This window comes from Cyprinodon variegatus, unplaced genomic scaffold, assembly GCF_000732505.1.
Source record: "Cyprinodon variegatus isolate N-32 unplaced genomic scaffold, C_variegatus-1.0 Scaffold156, whole genome shotgun sequence".
Classification (NCBI taxonomy): domain Eukaryota; kingdom Metazoa; phylum Chordata; class Actinopteri; order Cyprinodontiformes; family Cyprinodontidae; genus Cyprinodon; species Cyprinodon variegatus.
In genome coordinates this window covers 925,957-941,731 of record NW_015150609.1, presented here as the reverse complement: position 1 = coordinate 941,731, position 15,775 = coordinate 925,957, and the positions used below count along the sequence as shown (strand labels likewise).

The 15,775-nt window shown below is 40.6% G+C and overlaps 1 protein-coding gene across 1 annotated transcript; it reads left to right on the top strand.

Annotated features, from left to right (window-relative positions):
- Positions 1–2,892: 2,892 nt before the first annotated feature.
- cpeb1 (cytoplasmic polyadenylation element binding protein 1) lies at positions 2,893–15,167 on the top strand. Its single transcript, XM_015377548.1, has 10 exons — positions 2,893–3,505; positions 4,425–4,654; positions 5,775–6,030; positions 6,106–6,219; positions 6,572–6,661; positions 8,858–8,994; positions 11,756–11,954; positions 12,037–12,131; positions 12,235–12,315; positions 13,759–15,167. Exons 1-10 carry the CDS (start codon positions 3,316–3,318, stop codon positions 13,867–13,869), a joined length of 1,503 nt encoding a protein of 500 aa, XP_015233034.1. The 5' UTR covers positions 2,893–3,315; the 3' UTR covers positions 13,870–15,167.
- The last annotated feature ends 608 nt before the right edge of the window (positions 15,168–15,775 follow it).

Below are 15,775 nucleotides of genomic sequence, written 5' to 3'. Positions count from 1 at the left end.
ATTTCAATTCCATCCTCCAGAAAAATATGGATATGCTTCATTTAAAATATAGCATAGCATTTTTTTTTTCTTGTAAACTTTGTGGTAAACTTGGAGATATTTTATTGCATGTGGCATATCTCAGGAAATCTGTTTCACCTTAAAATCTGCAGCTCTCCCCACTTCTCTCTGTCTAAAAATATCAATTAACCTCTTTACTAATATAATGATGCCAGAGACAAAGTTTGCAGATGTGTAGAAGCTCTGCAGTCTGATTCTGTCTGTACAATAAGAAAGTGTTCATTTTAACCTGTAACTGTGAGTCATGGTCCTCTGAGAAGCTGAGCTTTTTTAACAAGTAAAGAAGAACAAACTATATATTCTTGCGTTATAATACTAACTTGTATAAATGTACAATCTGTTGCCATTTCTTGCTGAAAAAGCTCTATATGTCAGATTTTTCAGTGGTATGATCTCAAGTTTTTTTTTAACCACCTCGTCTCCTAACTCTTAAACGTCGAAGGAGCTGCTGGTTGATATTCACTGAGTGAAATGCGACCGCAAATCAGAGGTCTCAAAGCGACAGTTCTGATGTTACACCGAGATGAGGGACATGGGAGCAGCGCACGGGGGGGAAAAAAAACACAGACTGAAAACGGATGGCTGCACCCAACCTCTGTTACCTTTAGCTAAAGTAAATGAGCAGAAAGGGAGGGGAAAAAATGGAGATTATTGGTGGGGACGTCCACACTAGTCCTTCAGATAAATTAATTGATTAAACCAATGAAAGGAAGAAGTAGCATAGTGGATATATTATTTACCCAATGGAAGGATATTAATGGTATCAGGAACGGGTAAGTCCTCGGGGGCTTTTTCACGGTAAAAAGGAGTTAATTATATCATTATCTAAAGATGACTAAAGCAGTTTTGTCATCATAACGAGATGATTGGTGTGCATTAAAACTGATTACGTCCTTCAATACCGCAAAAGCAGGAGAGGATTTAGAAGTCATGGCAGCCTATATGTCATTTTGTAAATAATCACGTTTAACTTTTGGTTAAGAGACGATGTTGTTGGTTTTTTGATGATTTGCCTCAGCTTTACACACATGCGGTACCGTGACTGCACAATTACGGGTACCGCAGGCACCCGTAGTTTAAAGACGTTTAACACCCCATCCAGGAAGCTTTTTCAATTCAAAGTGTCTGAATTGGCATTGAGTTCCAGGCTTTTATGGAGTAGCCCATCAAAGCCTTGTAATGGCTTAGAAAACGTACACATTGAAACTGGAAAACCAGCTCCACCCCTTAACGACCTAACGACTCCTGTTATTGAGGGGTGGAGCTTGTTTCCATTCTTCATGTGCATGAACTGCGGAGCTGAGTCTGACGTGGTTTTTAGTCGTGCAGTGTGAGCAGGTAGATCGCATCAGAGCGTCTGGCCGAACATAAATCGTGAGCTGTGAGCAGTAGCTGCGTGCAGCGACTGGGAAAATTGCACAGTGTACACCCAGCTTAAGTGGCCTCCTTTTACTCCCCTGCTCTCCTTAAAGACTTATAAGTGTACAGTTAACATGTTGGTTGCCAGTGCATTCAATTAGGATTTGCAAACACTTGACTTGCCTGTCCAAAAGGATGTGGTAACTTCTCCATTGCTTCTTGAAACCTTTTTGCTTCAAGTTGACACAAACTTTCCAAAGCTGAGCTTGATCTTCACTTTTACTGGCTTCTTAAAAAAAGTAATTTTATAGTCTCATTGAAAAGGTTTAAGCTTTGACCTTTAAATTTGATAACCTTCCAACTACTAAAACAAAAGCAACTGTATATGGATTCAAATTTATTTTCTGAACACTTTCGAATGTAGACTAGCGCCAAACTGAATTATTTTTATTTCATTAGTAGTTGCCTAATTTTTTTTTTTCCCCAAAGGTTGTTGCTGCCAATACAAAATATAGGATGCATGCATTTTGTAAAAATGTATCCCAATGATTGTATTTGATAGTTGCTTACAATTGACTAACAGAATTTTAAAAGGAGGAATTTGGAATCCGTCATTTGTAACTGAGCACAAACCTGAATTCGGGGATTGCTGTCGAGTCATTGAGTCGACAGCAATCAGCTGGTGTTCATTAGAGGGAAAACTTTGGACCAAACTATGATCTGGTTGAATTGTCTCTGTAGTTAAAGTGCCTTGAGATAACGGGTGTTGTGAATTTGCGCTATATAAACTGAATTGAACTATAAACATCAAATGAAAAACTGAATTAAGTTTCACTTTGTCACTTCTAGTGTAAAAACTGATGACGTTGTCAACAGCTGATTCATGCTGAATCACTGATCTGCAGCACTGCAGCAGTATTTTCTCCTCCCATGGAGAAGTATGTGCCAAGCAAGAAGTTTGTTGTGGTTCATATTTTATAAACTTAAAAACAGTGTCTGCGCTCAATGCATTGTTACTCTGGTTTTCTAAAGCTCAGAGGGTCGCATGTGTTTTTTTTTTGTTTTTTTTAGTACCTTATGTGAGTAAATTAGGTTGTGGTGCAAACAGAGCTAAACTCCTTTTATTGGCTCCAGGCCCGTGCATCTGAGCCCTCTTGCTGAATCAGGGGGAGCAACGGGCAGCTGGATGCTTTCCAGTAGTGGGGAGGGAGGAGAGGAGCTGGCAGCGCATGTCTGCACCATCCTGAACATCTGATCAGTCAGCTGCTTCTGATGCAACCAGCCTTTCCATAGCTTTTACTTTTTTCTTTTGCCTCTTATGAGGAAAACTCATTAAACTGATTGAATGAAGGAAGGGAGGGAAAAATCCCTGGGCATCTAGAACGTTTGGTACTTTGGTTCTAAAGTTTGCTGAGTCACTCACTCAGCGCTGCCTCCCTCCCCTCCTGCCTCTGACTAGAACAAGTAAGCGGCAGCAGCGACGGCACTGGCAGCTGTTGCCTTGCCTCCTCCAAGGCGAGTACTTCAATCTACAAACCAATAGCTGTGACTGGGATTTCTCATTACACAGTTGTTAAGCGGGGAAGGTGGAGGAGGGTGAAGCTGATGTCATTAGAAGGGGTGTGCGAGTGCATCAACAGCCATGTCACATGCTGCTAGTGATGCGGATGGAGATGCATGGCAGGCACAGAGGCAGCAGGTTAGCTCCGCCACCATCCAGTGTAGGGGAGGCGTGATAAGGGAAGTTTGTGTTTTAGTTTCTCTTCTTGATCTTTCCTTTTTTCCTTTCCTTTGTGAAGCAGACTGACCTTTCCGCTAAGGCTTCTTTCTTCTTTTGTTTGCTAACTGGATCTCCGATCTAAAGAGTCGGAGCTGGCTGCTGTGGGCAGCAGGAGGATGCTTTTTCCCAACTGTGGCAGCATACCCAGCTCCCAGGACATCCCCATATCCCGGGGCTCTTCGGATGTCACAGACCTCGGCCTTGGACTGCAGTCGCTCCGGCTGTCCAGCTGGGATAGACCGTGGAGCAGCCAGGAGGCGGACTCTCATTCTCCATCAACCCAGGTTCAGAGCAGCTCTAACTCCAGTAAGTGCTCCATGTTTTCAGCAGATTTTGTTTCCTCAAACTTGATGCACATTTTTTTTTTTTATTTTGTGCACAGTAATACTTGTCATGGTTCTGTGTGAGGGAGCAAGCTGGGGCATTGCTAAGGATGATGAGGCAGTTTTGCTTTGCTGCGTCTGTAGCAAGCATATTTTCAAACAAGCCCATCGAGCTGTTTTCATTTTGATCACCTCAGTGATGTTAATATATATTGAACTTGATTACCTGTTAGCCATACTTAAAATGTGGTGTTTGGATATTTAGTGGACTCTCAAAGTTCTAAGGGTGGATGTTAATGAGCGATAAACACCTCTGAGGTAATGATTATCTTTACTTTCATAGCTTCAAGAGCCGGATGTTGAATCAGAGCTGCCTGACCCTGATTAGAGAGGTCAAACTGGGCCTGTAACGATGAATGGTACCTACAGCTCGGTCTCCTTGGTAACAAGCCATAAAATCAGCTCTGGCCAACTGTGGCACTGGAGCAGTCTCATTAAACTGGTCTGCTGTTGGAAGAAATCTGGCATTTACATTTTTAGCTTTTCTATTTCAGAAATGTACTTGGAAACAAATGGTGAAGTGTTCAGTGTTTAGAACCAAGTGGCTATGATGATGATCTGTAGGTTTATTAGTGCTTTTTAAATGTAGTTCTTAAGTATCTGCTGTTCTAAATCAAAATGGAACTTTGAATTCAGCACAGCTGCCTTTTTAATTCATTTGCAAAATACATTAAGGGAAGAAAGATGCAACTTTTGGAAACGACTGCAGCTTGCTTGCTGACGAATCAATACTGCTCTGTAGAGTCAGCATGCACGTCCCATTTTCTTCAGATTGCACTGCTTGCAAATAAATATCTACACACTAGCTTTCTTGGTAACGCTGTAAATGTTTCCTCTACCAGTGCTGGGCATGTTGAACAATCCTTTCAGTAGCATCCTCGGGAAGCCTCCAGGCTATCTGCCCCAAGAGTCCCTGAGCATGACTGCTGACTTTCTGGAGAAGTTCCCGGGAATGGCCCGCATGGCAAACCGACTGGACTCCAGCTCCTTTTTGGACTCTCGCTCCAGCAGTCCCCAAGACTCTGAGACCAGTGGGTTTAGCTCTGGATCAGATCACCTCTGTGACATGCTGGTAAGACCTGGGATTTTTTCATCAGTTTAATTTGTTGCTTAAATTTGCTCAAATGGGTGAAAAAGATTTGATCAGAAAGCGATTTATAGAACAAATGCACAAACAGGATTTAAGGTTTGAAGGAAGCAATTTCCTGCATTTTCACGCTGCTGATATTTTCATTTTGGACGTTATGCTTTGTTTTAATGTTGAAGCTTCCTCTTTAAATCTCACCTTCAGTAGTAGAATGGGTGTTCCTGAAAAATATTTTCATGAAGGATTTGGGTTAAGACTTGTCAACGCTGCAGTTACCTCATTATTTGATCATTTAAATAAATGTCCCTGAGCTTAAACCTTAATGTTCTTAGTACTTGTGTTCTCAGCAGGAAGTTTGTCCTTCCTTTTTAAACAGCAGAGGTTTGACTTCAGTCTTTGACATATTGGCAGAATAATTGCTGCCAAAGCACAACCAGAATTGCTGATTGCACTCAGGGGACCTCTTCTTTGGAGATTCTTTGGGGGGAGGAAATAAGCTTGGCAGTAATTTGACTTTATATAAAGGGTGAGCAATCGTTTTGATCTGCCTTTAGTTCAACACACCTGAATCAAATAATTAGATGATTGAGAGGACTCTGAAGGAACTGACTACATGGTGAGGAGGTATCTCAGTCATTTGATTTAGGTGTTGGACCAAGGATGAATCTAAAAGTTACAGGGTACCAGCCCCCAGGAACTGGAATTGTCCACCACTGCTTTAAATGAGTCGGAGCCAAGTAGAGGAGTCTTAAGCTCCCCTCCCAAAATTGCATGATGTATAATGGCTTAAATGGTTATAAACCTGAACAATTTATAAAGCTTTGACAGTTGAAGTTTATTACTGATCCCCTCTGAAATGAAAATCAGTCTAGGTGAAGAAATGAGGTCGGTGCAAAAAAAATGCTTAAGCTGTCACAATACTTAAGAAATTGATTTTCCTATCATTTAAAAGCTTACAACAAAGCTGTTGAATTAAACTGGATGGCTGCAATGTAGGAAAGCGTTTTCTCACACATCTAAGATGTTAATCTGCCAAATTGATCGATGGCAGTCGTCTAATCTTTATCCGATCGTCTGTAAATGTTCTGGACGTCCTTCTCTGCAGTCAACTTTGCGGATTTCTCCTCCACTGCCTTATGTGACGTCCAACATGCAGAAGGACCTGCTGCGGCTGGGCTCAAGACTGGAACCCCAGGACACGAGCTCTCCTCTCACTCCACCGCCCAGTGCCAGCCCCTCCTCTTCAACAATTTCCCGCCGCTGGCGCACCGGCTCCCCATGGCCAGGCTCAGACGTACTGGACCAGTCGGATGACGCGTTCAGCATCGAGAGGGAGGCCCGTCTGCACCGGCAGGCTGCAGGTTTTTATCACTGCCCTGTGTGCTTTAAATATTCAATCAGACCTTGTTGCATAGCCTTATTTCTTTGCACATCAGCTGTGAATGAGGCCACGTTCACCTGGAGTGGTCAGCTGCCTCCCAGAAACAACAAGGATCCCATTTACTCCTGTAAGGTCTTTCTTGGTGGCGTGCCATGGGACATCACTGAAGGTGTGTCTTTACTTGAAAGTTAACCCTTATATTTGCCTATATTTTTCTAAAATTTCCATATTCTGTTGGGGTAACGGCTGCAGTAGGATTAATTGTTAATCTTTGAACAGTTTACAGTAGCCTAACACAGCTACAGTTGTACTAACATTAAACTAGATGAGCAGTCTGAGTGCCAGTTTAATGTGTTCATAATACACCTAAAACATCTTATTTGCAGGGGCAATTATTATATATATATATAAAGTTTTTATGTACATGATCATTTCGATATTGAGGTGAAACCTGATGTAAATGAGATATTTTGTTCCGCCTCGCACAGTAAAACATTTTCTCAATGCCGTCTTGCTTTCAGCTGGCCTGATCACCACCTTCAGTGGCTATGGCCCTCTGACTGTGGAGTGGCCAGGTAAGGATGGAAAGCACCCTCGCTGCCCTCCTAAAGGTAATGTGGCTAAAGGTAATGACAGACTGGTAGGCTCATTTTAATTCCTTCTCCTGGTCTTAAGGTGGACACAGGTGGTGAGCGCACTGCATGCTAGTCGGTTTGCTGGTTGGTCTTAAGCCGGGCATACACTGCGATATTTTTAATCGTTACGTGCAGTTACAGCTCAAACTGTATGACGAAATGGTTTGGTTTAAAAGTTCACAGCTCACGATGAATATTCTCACACTTTGCGACCCGATGCTATGATACGATCTACCTGCTCACACTGTAGGTCTTAAAAACTGGGTCGGACTGAGCACCGAGAGATGGCGCTGGTTGGACTCTTCTATATGGAAGAGGAACTCCCTTGTTTAGACATGCACAGTGCTCGAGGTTCTGGTAAATCAGCTCCTAGCTCTGCTTCAACAGCAGGATTTGTCCACGAACACCTCACGACACCCAACTGAATTTGAAACGTGTTTGATTTTTCTTCCGATTCCTGATCAGGAGGGGGTCCTGAGAGGATGATTGCCCCCTGTAAACTACACTACGTACAATCAGGCTGAAACTCGGCCTGAACGAAAAATTCTGGAGAATCTGCCTGAAAAGGGCAAAATCGTACAGTGTATGCCCGGCTTTAGACACACCTACATGGGTGGTGAGCTGAGTAGGATTCTCATGAAGTTAATCCAGTTGATAAAACCACTTCAGATTATCACAATGGAAAGTTATAAAATTGTACCCTTAGCTTTAAATTCTAAAGACTGTTTAAAGGGGCAAAGACGATGGGAGCTCTTTCTGTTTTCTGCTTGTTTTTTTTTTACTTCATTTCAGCTCTGCATGCTTTTTTTTTTTTTTTTTTTTTTTTTTTTTTTTTTTTCTCTGCATGCTTTTTTTTTTTTTTTTTTTTTTTCCCTCTCCTAATAAGAATGAGCAAAGCTTTTTATTTAACTCTGGATTACAAAATAGGTAGTAAATTTAACTTTTAACTTTTGTTAAAGTGGTGCTACTAAATACAACCCTTCCTTAAAATTGATTTAGTCATTTATTCACCCCATCCACTGTGGAAGACTCAATAATTGATTAAACAAAATATTCAGTTTGACTTCAGCTAAAAAAATGAAATACTTGAAATGTTTTTTTTTTTTTTACTTTTACCTCTTGTTTTTAGTGACTTTGTCTTGCCAATTATCTCTCCTATAAAAGCATAATGCTTTATAAGATGGTGTTTTACCATTTTGCCTATGAATACAGTTTGATTTCTATTCAAGGAACCTTTCTTCCAAATGTTTAAGAAAAGTCAGGCCTTATTGGTCTTATTGTCGTATTGACAGTAATGATAAATCCTTAACATTACTCATCTTTAGAAGACTTTTGTCACCAAGGTTCCTGTTGATGTTGGACAATTTATTGCATCTGCAGGATAAATGCAATTTTGGAAAAAAATGCAATTTTCAAATCTGAAAGGGTGTAGTTTTTTCTTTAGCCCTTTAGTTGGCAGTAATCTTAGTCTTATTGTCCCCGCTAGTACATGTGAACTAGAAGTAAACCCTATTCCATCTTACAGTAAAGGAATAAATGTGCTTTTGTTCAAAGCTGATTAACTTGAGGGCATGAAAATAAAAATCCAGCTAAAAATGTATCTCCTAGTGATCCTTTGTAGTATTGATGATGCAGCTTAATTTTAAGAAAAAATAGCATTTTTGCCCCTTTTTTTTTTAAATTTATTTTTTATTCAAGATTATGTATCCAATTTTTGTGAAACTTTTTCAGTTAACGTCTAATTTGCTCATTTAGTTTTTGGCCTGCTAAAACCCTGTACACCAGTGGTTCCTAATACCCTTTGTCTTATGCTAATTACAGGAACTATCTTTGTATAGATTTGGCAAAAAAAAATTGACTCTTCAGATGGAAGAAATTGGTAATTGTTCGGAAGTGGAAATCTATCCAGTTTAGATGCCAAAGAAGCTACAGCAAATCTAAACTGTTCTAACACTGTTGGGGGGGTGAACGCAGAGTTTCAGACGTGCAACACTGTTTTAAAAATTCATGACCAAAATGCTTGAAACTAATAGTTCAGATAAAGCGTAGAATCAAAGTGCATCAAATAACCTGTTTAATTAAAAAAGTCTGTTTTGTAAAATGGACAGCTGTTTCCTTTTTAAAATGATATAAATCCCCAATTTAGTCAACTAATGCTGCTTTGTCTTCTAGGATACGTTTACCTGGTGTTTGAAAATGAGAAGTCTGTGAGGGCTCTGCTGCAGGCCTGCTCCAAGGATCCTTTCCACCCAGAGGACAACCGGGAGTATTACTTCAAGATGTCCAGCCGCAGAATGCGATGCAAAGATGTGAGTAAAGGCAAAGCAAGTCATTGTGAGTCGTTAGCTTACAAATTAAATCTACTTTGGATTGTCGCAGTCTGAGTTAATCCCACTCTTTAAAGAAAAAGGAAGCTTTAACTATTGGCTCTAGCTGGTTCGACCAAAGCTGAATGTTTTATGCAAAGCCCTAATTGAAGAAACCATGCAGATTTTAAGCCTAGTTTGCTCTGGTTTGATGTGTTTGTACAGAAGCTAAATTATGTTTTCCTCGATCTTGATGGGCATGATGCAACACTTCGAACTTTTTTCCACAGAAGCGCATTTAAACCGCCTTAAAGCCTGAATTTTGCTCAGAATCATTAATTGCTCTGCTGTTCAAGAAATATCGTTTTGACATCTTTCTCACCCAGAGGAAGCCTTAGATCTGGTGGTTTATCAATGTTTAAATGCATGATCCTCTGTAAAGATCATTTAAGTTAAATGTTTTCCTCTGAGTGGGCGCTAAGCTTCTACAGCAGCGAGGTCCTATAATTAAACATCCTGGTGATGAAAAGGATGTATTAATGATTGAAAACTTCTTACCAAATGCTGCATCCAAAGCAATGCTTATAATTGTGCACACTAGCGTGACATGGACTAAATATCTTTATATTAAGTGTAAAGCCCTGATACTTGACTGAGCAGTCAAGTTTTGGAAAAACTGCTACCCTTGGAGTTGGCTGGATTTGGCCCCTCTGCTGAATTAAAGTAATACACCTTTCATTTGAAAGCTGTTTTGGATTGCCCAAATATATGAAATTTAAAAACTGAAGGCGTTCGTAACTGATTAACTTTAATATTAATAAACATATTCTCAAATTTATTTACAATAGATTGTTCTACTGTGGAATAATGTAGGCATGGGAAAACAAGATTACAACATTACTACCCCCTTTAAAGTACCTCACTCTTAAAACATGTGAAATTGAGCTGCAGGTTATTAAAAATCTCCTTTTCCATCTGAAGATAAATGGCTAAGATGGCATCAATGTTTATAACACAGTTACACTAATAGAAAGCAGATTTATGGATGACTGGTCAGGTCTAATGTTGGCGAGGTTGCACAGTTATCTGAAGGACACAGCCTTGTTTGTGGAGATCAAAACGCCAAAGTTTACAAAAAGGTACGTTTACCAAAATCCCTAACAAAGTGAACAAATTTTTGGTGAAAAATCTGTAAAATAAACTTTTTGCAAAAGCAGTTGGGAAACGTTTCAGAGTGAGACCAGCTTAAAGCCTAAATGTGAATAGGAGTTCTTGCTGAACTGATTCTAGTTAGCATGTTCTTTTCAGTTCCTCTTAAAGGAGATGTCCAGTCAGCAAGGAATAATCAATAGGTCATTATTTATACCTAAAACTAATACGTTCATGGTGATTTAATGAATTTATTGTTAATGATCAATCTGGGAGTGGTCATTTTTGCACAAATATAGTAACACCTCACTCCTGGCATCTTCCGGCAGTGACGTCACTGTGCGGTAAGCCTAGCACCGTTCTCCTGCTTTACAAGCAAAATCAATGGGAACTACTAGACACATCTGCAATCAACAATAATTATTGAAGATTTCCAAAGGACTTCACCATTGAAATTCACCAGAGCTATAGTTAAACTGACAATGCCCACGTGCATGGCAGTTGGATGTTGTAATACATCAGGTAGAAGGGGAAAAAAAAATAAAATGTATTTCACCTTTCCGATTCATGATCCTTCACGGACGGGTTCGTCTTTGCATTGCCAACTTGAAGAGGGAGAATTTGCCATCAAACTTCTGGCCAGAGAAAAAACTCGTAATATGTAGCCAACATTTGGAAGAAGAATGTTTTCAAGATGACTGGAATAAAAGCGTGTTGTGACAAACACCAGATACAGCACTTGAGACTTGATCAACAGCCGATACTGCATCGCACAAACCAGAAGGTGGCAGTAGTGTTCTTTGACAAACATGTATGCCTTCAGTAAAGCACATTTAAATGAAAATGTATCTTAATAAAAAAAAATGCTTATCATTTATTGACCAGTAAGTACTTTCAGAAGTTTGAATTCTAAATATGACCAGTCCTTTCCTCTAAAAGTGCACAACTGGGCGTGCAGGTGGGGCAGCGGTTAGTGCGCACGACCCATGTACGGAGGCCTTAGTCGTTGACACAGTCGACCCGGGTTCAAATCCCGCCTGTGGTCCTTTGCAACATGTCTCTCCCCCACTCTCATTTCTCCTTTCCTGTCAGCCTACTGTCAGAAAAACGAGCCTCTGTTGCCGTTATAAACAAGACAAAAAGTTCTTCTAGAAATAAAACTAGCAGTTTTTCTGTAAGGGCAGAAAACATTCTAAAAGATTTGATAAGTTGAGGTCTTTAAAAGCTGTGTAGTTTGTCATACGGTAGTACAAGCAGCATTAGATGGGATGTTTGAGATGTGAAAATGCATCAAACTTCTGGTAGAGATCGATAAGAGTGTCTTTAATGTTTATTCCTAATGGTAATTCTAGTGGCTGAGGCTTGTTAAAACAATGGATCGGATACAAATGGTTGAAAAGAGGCAGGAAAGCGGGAGTAATTGCTTGCATTTTTTAGCAGTGGCATCACAAACAATATTCCTGAGATCATCAAGTCACAGTTGTCATGTTATAGTGGCAAATAAGTCTTTCCTGTGCAGCCCCCTTAAAGGACTCTTTTCTGTTTGCTCTGGAATGAGTGTCACAACTTAAACTTAAGGAGGAGGCCATCTTGACTCCTGTCTCTTCTGCTTCAGGTACAAGTGATTCCCTGGGTGATCTCTGACAGTAACTATGTGCGCTGTCCTGCCCAGCGCCTGGACCCCAGTAAAACGGTGTTTGTCGGTGCTCTGCATGGCATGCTGAACGCTGAGGCGCTGGCCAGCATCATGAACGACTTGTTCGGAGGGGTCATGTATGCTGGCATCGACACGGACAAGCACAAGTACCCCATAGGTAACAGAGTGGGAAATCATCTTTCACTGTTTGTCAGCATGTGAGCTGTTAGCTTTGAACTTCTTGGATCTGCTTCTTGCAGGCTCTGGACGTGTCACCTTCAACAACCAGCGCAGTTATCTGAAGGCCGTGTACGCAGCGTTTGTGGAGATCAAAACGCCAAAGTTTACAAAAAAGGTACGTTTACCAAAATCCTTAAAATGAAGTGAAAAATTTTTAGGTGAAGAATTGGTGAAATAAACTTTTTGCAAAAGTGGTTAAGTGTAGAGTCTTTGTTTAGGTTCAGATTGACCCCTACCTGGAAGACTCCATGTGTCAAGTTTGCCTTCGTCAGCCTGGACCTTTCTTCTGCAGAGATCAGGTCAGTGAAACCAGCCAGCAGCACTTTCTAGATGGAAGTGATGTGGCCTTTAGAGGGAGGCTCCTCCAACCAGATGTCCTGATTCAAATTGAAATGTCCCCATTTGACTGGTCAAAATATTAAATGGCTGCTTTCCCTTAAATGAAAATGGCAGGGTTTTTTTCCCCCTTAAATTTGTCCATTTACAGTCCTTAGGATCGGACTGTAAATGGTTTTTTGTGTTCCTGCCTCAAGTCCTGGATGCTGCCGTCATTCAAACCGCGGCTCATTGACCTTTCCTGGATTCCCATCACCGCTTTCTGCCTAGTATCAAATAAACTAAGTAGATCATAGTTGTAGGAGAGTCCTTATATTTTAAGGTAGTAGAATCCCAGATTAGCTGATCTCAGAGGTTAGTTCTGAGGTCAGGCTAGAGACTGAAGTCTAACTTGATCCAGGTCCCACTTAGTCCTCAAAATCTATCATTGTTTTAACACTAATCGTTAAAATCTTATTTTAGTGTTTTTCCTTCATGCTGCCTGACCAATAGCACAGTTCTCACAAACGACAAAACTTGCAGCCCAACAACATTGAGAAACGAGCAGCAGCAGAATATTCGTTCTTTTTTGCAGCTGTTGTAGCGATAAAGCCACTTTTTTAACTTGGGATGAAAATTTAATAGAATTATGTGGTGTGAAAGTAGCATTGGTCTATTTTAGATTTGTAGCATTTGGCCAATATTGGCCTCAGGCAAACATAAAACCAGCTGTGAGTCGACATCTGAACTAAAGATAAAAACTCATCAGATTGTCTTAAACCAGGAGTCTCAAACTTAAATCCTTGATGGCTGTTGGCTTTTAGATATGCCACTACTTAAAAGTCTAAATCAAATGGCTAAACTACTGTTAAGAGGTGCTCATCCCAGAGGAATGTGTTGAAGCAGAGACTAATCTAAAAGTTGCAGTGAAGCAGTCCTCAGATTAAAGGTAATGTGGAGGATTTTTTTAAAAATGCACATGCGAGAGCAATTTCTGTTCGTGCATGCCCTGTTTAAAATGTGCTGTTCTCGTGGCTCATACAAGCTTACTGTGTCCACCTAGTACAGCAGGGACTAAATGGTGGTCTTTATAACAAACTGACTGTTCGGACAGATCACTGCTTTTTGTTCTCCGTTAGTCACGAAACTCCTCCTACTGCTCAGTGCCTGCGCCATCTTTATTAGTCACCGCCATCGAGTAACAATAGTCTGTGGTGACAGCAAATCTCATAGTACTTTGCGAAGAGAGCTTTCAGTTTCCCAAATAGTTAAAGTATCAGCTCAGCAATAAACACAATTTGACCTTAAAAATACTTCGCATCGAATTGCGGTTCAATCGATGCGAAGTATTGCATAGTAATGACTTTTTTTTTTTTGTGCGTACCTGAATTGGACAATGCAGCTCAGTACATACATCTTGTCCCCAGGCCTGCTTCAAGTACTACTGTCGCTCCTGCTGGCACTGGCAGCACTCCATGGACATCTTGAGCAACCACCGGCCCCTCATGCGCAACCAGAAGAACAGAGATTCCAGCTAAACCAGCGGTCCTGGCACTCTGTGGAGCTGGAGGAAGAGCACCCCTCTGTGGGGTGCAGCTGCCTGCCGAGGAGAGCACGTGTGCTGGATGTCCTTCAGTAGGAGGGCACCACGACACGCCACCAGGGGATATCACTGTAGGAAACGTTCACTTTTGCACTTGCTACATTTTTGCTGTTCACAGTGGCACTATGCACAGCGACCTTGTTAGGAGTAGACAAGGGGCCCTTCACACTTAAAGCATTTTCTCACACTTGTGGCCACACATGATGATGGAGAGTCAGCCTAAAGTTTAGAAGTGAATGAAAATGCCTCCTTTTTTTTTTTTTTTTTTTTTTTTTCCTTTGTTTACATGTATTGCATAGTGAAGAGCAATCACGCAAGTCTCATTGCCATTCACTGGCAAATGCCATACAGTGCCTTTAAATTTTTATTTTTCCCCACTCCTCCCTCCCCTTAGCCCAGTTGGCGTCCGTTTTCCTGTGCAAGCCAACCAGTGTTTCTTACTTTTTGGGAGTTGAATGTTGGGCTTCATTTAACCAGTCGCATTTCAGACATTTTTACGCAGTTTTTTACTAGTTTGTAAACAGACGGTTTTAAGTCATGACATGGAAAATTTTTGAACAATTCTACCAGGTTGCTGTTTAAGGGGAAAACACCCCTTTTAGTTTTTTTTTCTCATACATTTTCAGGTTTTTTTTTTTTTTTTTAATTTGCCCTCCCAAATTTCAGCTGAATGGGCACAAAATGTTGGATGACTAACTTGCTTTGTTGACCCGGTTATTCAATGTATTTCGGTATTACTGGATACGTCTCAACATGTGAGCCATCACTTTTAGAACCTTTGATGGATCCAGTTGCGACTGGAGTGATTTAATTGTAAGTTTCTTTTTTTTTTGCACTTTTTAATTTCCACGTGTGGAGAGGTGGCAGTGGTTTTTAATCACTTTTGTACATCAGCAGGGGACATGCCTTATGGTTGAACAGCTGCTTGTTTTCCTGTTGAATGTAAGAACTTCCACTAAGGTGCAAGCTTGGAGGTGGCTCTGTCCAGAGCTTGAGTAGACCCCCCCCCCCCTTAAATAAATTGTTCCTTTCTTATTCCATTTTGCCTTCCTGTTCCAGTTGGACAAAGATGCAGAAGCCGTGTGCCAAAGACCATGTGTCTTTACTTTATCCATAAGGTTTGTCATGCTGAGCTTGTTGTCCTTTAGCCCAGCTGCTTTTTAGAGTTTTGAAAGTCTACCTCATTGTGGTCTGCCAAGTTTGCTGCTACTTAACAGTTGTGGAGTATGTTCAGATGGGGCACAATAAAGGTGTTTAAGCATTGCTCATTGTCTGTGTTTTGATTTGTGTTTTTTTTGTTTGTTAAAAAGGTGTTTAGTGTCAATTAAACTGGTGCAGAGGTCCACCACAGTAACGTTGCTGTCAGAGGCTGGTATTTGGTTTGAAGTAAAACGATCTTGAATGGATACTCGAAATTAAAAAAGAATAGACAGGTCCTCATCAAAAACAAAGATTTTTTTACTTTATATAAGATCAATTTAAGCCCATCCAAATGAAGTGACATTTAAATCGCATATCAAAGAAGTTTCTAAAATTTCCTTTAATCTGCAGAATATTGCAGTAATTAGAAATATCCTGTCCAGGGTGATGCTGAGAAACTAGTCCATGCATTTGTTACTTCAAGGCTGGATTATTGTAATTCTTTACTATCAAGTCGACAAACTGTAGTTAAAAGCCTTCAGCTGATGCAAAATGCTGCAGCCAGAGTTCTGATGAAATTAAAGGGATCATATTGCTCCTATCCTCCTCCCATTCATTTTCTTCCTGTTAAATCCAGAATGGAATTTTTAAATTTCTCTTCGCATATAAAGCCTTAAATGGCCAAGCTCCATCATGTATCC

Coding starts and splice junctions, on each gene's coding strand:
- cpeb1 (XM_015377548.1), top strand. CDS start 3,316: ATGCTTTTTCCCAACTGTGGCAGCATACCCAGCTCCCAGGACATCCCC. Junction 6,031..6,105: donor TCTGCACCGGCAGGCTGCAG/GTTTTTATCACT, acceptor TTTGCACATCAG/CTGTGAATGAGGCCACGTTC. Junction 12,316..13,758: donor CTTTCTTCTGCAGAGATCAG/GTCAGTGAAACC, acceptor TCTTGTCCCCAG/GCCTGCTTCAAGTACTACTG.